This window comes from Parasteatoda tepidariorum, chromosome 1, assembly GCF_043381705.1.
Source record: "Parasteatoda tepidariorum isolate YZ-2023 chromosome 1, CAS_Ptep_4.0, whole genome shotgun sequence".
In the NCBI taxonomy this organism is placed as follows: domain Eukaryota; kingdom Metazoa; phylum Arthropoda; class Arachnida; order Araneae; family Theridiidae; genus Parasteatoda; species Parasteatoda tepidariorum.
Window position 1 is genome coordinate 78877484 of NC_092204.1, and position 5521 is coordinate 78883004.

Here is a 5521-nt window from a genome sequence, read left to right on the forward strand (position 1 = left end):
GTGTTGGGTGCGCCCTGCAACAAGGGCAGAACAACGGGATACACAACTTGTGTGACGTAGCGGTCCGCTGTCAAACTGCCGTGAATGTGTCCCAGGGGCGTTCTGCGATCAAACATTATGCCGCCCCAAACCATGATGCCCGGTGTAGGACCAAGTGAATCTCGGCGTAATGGGCTGGTTCGTAGCGTTCTCCGGGTCGCCGCCATACCCGTCGACGGCCGTCATTTTCTCCACAGACAGAAACGAGATTCATCCGTGAACAATACCCAATGCCATTAGATGGTCCAGGTACGATGATGATGACACCACGCCAGGCGTCTAGCCCTGTGTAAAGCGGTCAACGGTACCCCTGTTGCTGGTACCCGTGCACGTAACTGCACTTCATGCAATCTGTTGCGTATGGTTTGGGTGGACACAGATCCACATGCTCCTGAAGGCAACTGGCTTCGGATGGCACGTGCCGTGGAGAAAGGGTCTCGAATAGTCAACTGGCGCATACGCCGGTCTGTGCGCTCTGACGTGCACCTGTGCGCACCACTTCCTCTTCGGCGTGCACGTAGACCTTCCTGAATCCATCGTGTGACACAACGTTGGATGGTACTCACGTTGTGCCCAACACGAGTTGCTACTGCGCGCAGCGACAAACCAAGTTCATGGAGTTCGATAATACGGTCACGTTCCTCGGTCGTTAACTGATGGTATTGAGCTCGCCGACGTCTCAGAGGCATTTTCGAAAGTCGCAAATGCTACCCAAAACCTCAGATGTCGTTTATGAGAAGGGAAAGTTGCTGGCCTTTATAGCCCGAATATGCGTACCACGTGATCAGATGCGTGAGCAAATTTAATCATTTGCATATCCATCTCACTACTATCGCTCCTGAAATTTGCATGACGCTACGTGCATTATTTCTTCATGTTGCAATTTCACTTTTGAGGAGTGTATTAATTCGGCACTAATTAATAGTAGAATATCGCGTTATAGTCAAGTGATTTGATGATGAAATGTATTTAATTTCAATCATAAATTTTACAAGAGTTAGAGGATCAATATTTGTTAAATTTATTTATTTATCATACGTAATGAAATGAACATCCATGTTTCTTGTGACTGAACTTGTATTTAATTCCCCCAAAAATCGTAGTTTTATTTAAAAACGAAATAAAATAAGTCGAACTAAATTTAAAAAAATAAAATATGAAAAAGAGAATTGAATTAAAATTACTAATTCAATTCTCATTAATTAATAACCTTAATAATAACAGGCACAAGACAAAAGACGACGGCGAACGAAGCGATGGATTGCTTTCTATTGCTGAAATATATTTTCTGAATATTGAAATTAGAAAAATAACAAAATAGGTGGTTGGAAGTAGAAAAATAACATGCAATATAAATTAATTAAAGCATAATTATAGGTATTTATAATGAAGGAAGATTAAGCTATTTAACGGAAATTAATAAACATTAGAAATACCAAAAAAAAAAAGAGGAAAGGAAGATTAACATACTGAGTACATAACTTAATACACTACTGAATACATTACTTAATCCATGTGAGCTCTTATTTATAAAACATTTTACCCGGATTAGAAGATATATCTGGTCATAACTTACCATTTTCTTTCCTTCTGTGATTTTTTTTAAAAATTATGTACGCTATTCAATTGCATAGGAACAGGATAAAAAATAGTCACTAATATAACAAGAACAATAAAAAATATTGCGTTTTCTAACATTCCAAAAGGAAAAAAAACAACATTATATAGCATAAACAAATGTTAATTTATATTTTGTTCTTATCAATATGACCCCTTTTAGTACGATCAGAACTTTGGCATTTAAGAAAATTATTTCTTATTTTCTTGATATTGTTTATCACTCACCATTTAATGCTTTTCAATGATTGATATGATTGACATTGACTTCTCTTTTGACTTCAAATAATTGATAAAGTGATTACATTTGTGTCTTGGGTCATTATGAGGCTGAACAATAAACTTCTTTCCGAGATTTCCTTCTTCTAGATTAAACAAATCTACCAATTAAGAAATTATGGTAAATTTATTATGTTCTCTGTTCGTTTCAGCAACCTTTTCTCACCTAAAATATCCCTGACCATAACATTAGCTCCTCTATATTTTTGACTACGATTCTATCAATTTTGCCCCATATTCCTCTAACCTTTCTTCGAACATATTATCATTATTTTGTTACAAACAACAAACTTGGATTCATTGATACAAGAACAAGATACATACAAGAACAAGAACAAGATACATTGATGCAATAACAAAGAAATAATTTTGAATTCTAACATAGAATGTTACAAAATGTCAATATAGACTTTTTTTTTTAACTTCTTTAATGCATGAACCGAAATTTGACTTTAAATATGCGTGATCAGAAAAATCAGAATCAAATCAAAAACGATATCTATTTCATCTTTTTAAATTAAATATGAAATAACGACTTTTGGAGTGATTATTGAACATTATAATGTGATTTGTAATATTTTATTTATATTTAATAAATATATTTTCAAACATTGAAATCTAAAACATATTTTATATTAGAAACATGATATGACTAAATTTATTAGGATATTTTGAAATAATATTCGTTTTAAGAAATGCTTTTGGGAAAAAATGATAACCTGATTTTGTTATTTAAACTTCTGCTTGGCTGAGTATTTACATGTAATTATCAATATTAATAAAAACAACTCGAACATTTTCTAATTTTGAAAACTTACTAGTCACTACACAAGAATTTGAGATTTTTTTATTCATAGTTTTTTTTCAAAACTAAAGATATAATCACATTATTCTGGAATGTTGTTTACTCAAATATTGAAATTCAGTTAAAATAAAAAACTGTAATGAACACTCTAAAATATAGGAGACTGGAAAAAGTGTTTAGTATTTTTAAAAGATGCTTTTATGTGGAGATATGTTATCCAAGCCTGATATATTTTACTTTTAAAAATAAGAAATCGTGAATTCTTTTCCCGTGCATTGAAAGCTTTAATCCCTTATGCATGAGCTTTGCTGTCTGGATAAAAAATATACTCCAAACTATTTTCACACTTCTTAGAAAAATTCTAGGAAGGTATTTCAGCCTATGCAAGACATTATTTTTCAATAGAAGAACATAATATAAAAAGTCAAATTAATTTTATTAGCATTGTAATATGCTCAAATAAATAATAAACCAAAATTACTAGATTATTTTGTCTGACTTCGGATTTAGAAACTTATTTTTATTGTGGAATTATAAATTTTTCTTTCAAATTTCGTAAGCGAATCCATTAGATTTTGCCATATGTTCAAGATTGTTTTTTAAATATTCAACTTTTTGCATATAAATAAAGTTGCAAATACGTTATATAAATTTGGAATTAAAGTCATTCTCTTTCAATTAAGGATATAATTTCTCCTTCCTTATAGACCAAGTTGCTAACCTGAATACTTGAGAAATTTATGAATTTTTTTATCAGTGTAGTATACGTTGAGTTTGTTGGACAAACTAAACGTTTACTTAAACTTTAACTTAAATAATAAGATGTGATATAAAATCAAACATTGAGCGATATTCCGTAGCATTACAGAGCTGGGCTTTTAAGCATAGACTTGAAATTGGTTTTACTATAGTCATTTAGGATTGTTTTTCAGCCACTGACTAAGATTTTTGGGAATCGTATCTCATATACAGAAAAAGTCTAATAATTTAATAAATATTTTAGATACTTTCTTGTATCGCATTCTCTCCAAAAATTTGAAAATCGATTTTTCTTATTTCTACTCTTTTCAACACCAAGTTTCTCTCAAGAGCAGGAATTCATGTTGTTTTGTAGGAATTCATCTGCGAAGAACAGGAATTCATCTTGTATTAAAATACTGTGGGGGCGGAGTTATCGACCATGCCAACCTTCATCTATCAAAAGGTGCCTCAGGATTGAATCAAGTTAGCATGTCTTATATACTAATGAATGATGTTAAACTTTTGTAGTGGTAGTTACGCCACAATAATTCTCCACCAGAATTTTATCGGAAATAGAATTTGATGAACAGATACCACTAGTTGCTGTACTTGTGAAAGTACTAGGAGAGCGTCCCCGGGTTTTTGAGTGCTGAAGTGTGAGAGACGTATTAACTTCACAGACGTAGTCGCTCCTATGTTGCCATTAGCAGATGAGTGTATGCAGGCGTTGAGAGTGTATGACGTTGTGTATGTACGAGACGAGACTGTGTAGCAACAGCGCGAGGAGGCCGATTGTTGCATTCACAAGTAGCAAGTCAACTGTTCAATGTGGACTATCCATCGAAGTAGGCGTTACCGTCAAGTTATTATGCGAAGTGGGCGTTACTGCGTGTACAAATCACGTCCGGAGGTCACCAATGTGGGGGCGGAGTTATCGATCATGCCAACTTTCATCTATCATAAGGTACCTCAGGATTGAATCAAGTTAGCATGTCTTATATACTAGTGAATGATGTTTAACTTTTGTGGTGGTAGTTACACCACAATACATTAAAATACTACAGAAATTAAAATGTAATTAATATCACCACTTAAAGAATAAATAAATAATTTACTTTCAGATTTCATCGTAACTCTAATTAATAATATTCTATAGATATCTAGATGCTTTAAGATTATTGATGACTTTATAATGAGATTTTTTGTTTAAATAATAATAAACGAAAGTTTAAGACGCTTTTTCTATGATATGATAATTGTTATGTTTTTTATGAATGTTTGCACCAACTCAAGCTGAACAAAGACATAATTTNATGTTTAACTTTTGTGGTGGTAGTTATGCCACAATAATCCTCCACCAGAATTTTATCGGAAATAGAATTTGATGAACAGATACCACTAGTTGCTGTACTTGTGAAAGACCAGGAGAGCGTCACCGGGATTTTGAGTGCTGAAATGTGAGAGGTGTGTTGCCATTAGCAGTTGAGTGTATGCAGGCGTTGAGAGTGTATGACGTTGTGAATGTACGAGACGAGACTGTGTAGCAACAGCGCGAGAAGGTCGATTGTTGCATTCACAAGTAGCAAGTCAATTGTTCAATGTAGACTATCCATCGAAGTAGGCGTTACCTTCAAGTTATTGTGCGAAGTGGGCGTTACTGCGTGCACAAATCACGTCCGGAGGTCACCAATGTGGGGGCGGAGTTATCGATCATGCCAACCTTCATCTATCATAAGGTACCTCAGGATTGAATCAAGTTAGCATGTCTTATATAGTAGTGAATGATGTTTAACTTTTGTGGTGGTAGTTATGCCACAATACATTAAAATACTACAGAAATTAAAATGTAATTAATATCATCACTTAAAGAATAAATAAATAATTTACTTGCAGATTTCATCGTAACTCTAATTAATAATATTCTATAGATATCTAGATGCTTTAAGATTATTGATGATTTTATAATGAGATTTTTTGTTTAAATAATAATAAACGAAAGTTTAAGACGCTTTTTCTATGATATGATAATTGTTATGTTTT

General features: G+C 33.4%; 1 protein-coding gene across 1 annotated transcript; it reads right to left on the reverse strand.

Moving 5' to 3' along the window:
- Positions 1-275: 275 nt before the first annotated feature.
- Positions 276-728, reverse strand: LOC139426537 (uncharacterized). The gene has a single exon (XM_071185785.1). The coding sequence runs from the start codon at positions 726-728 to the stop codon at positions 276-278; it is 453 nt and encodes a 150-aa protein (XP_071041886.1).
- Between the last annotated feature and the right edge of the window lie 4793 nt (positions 729-5521).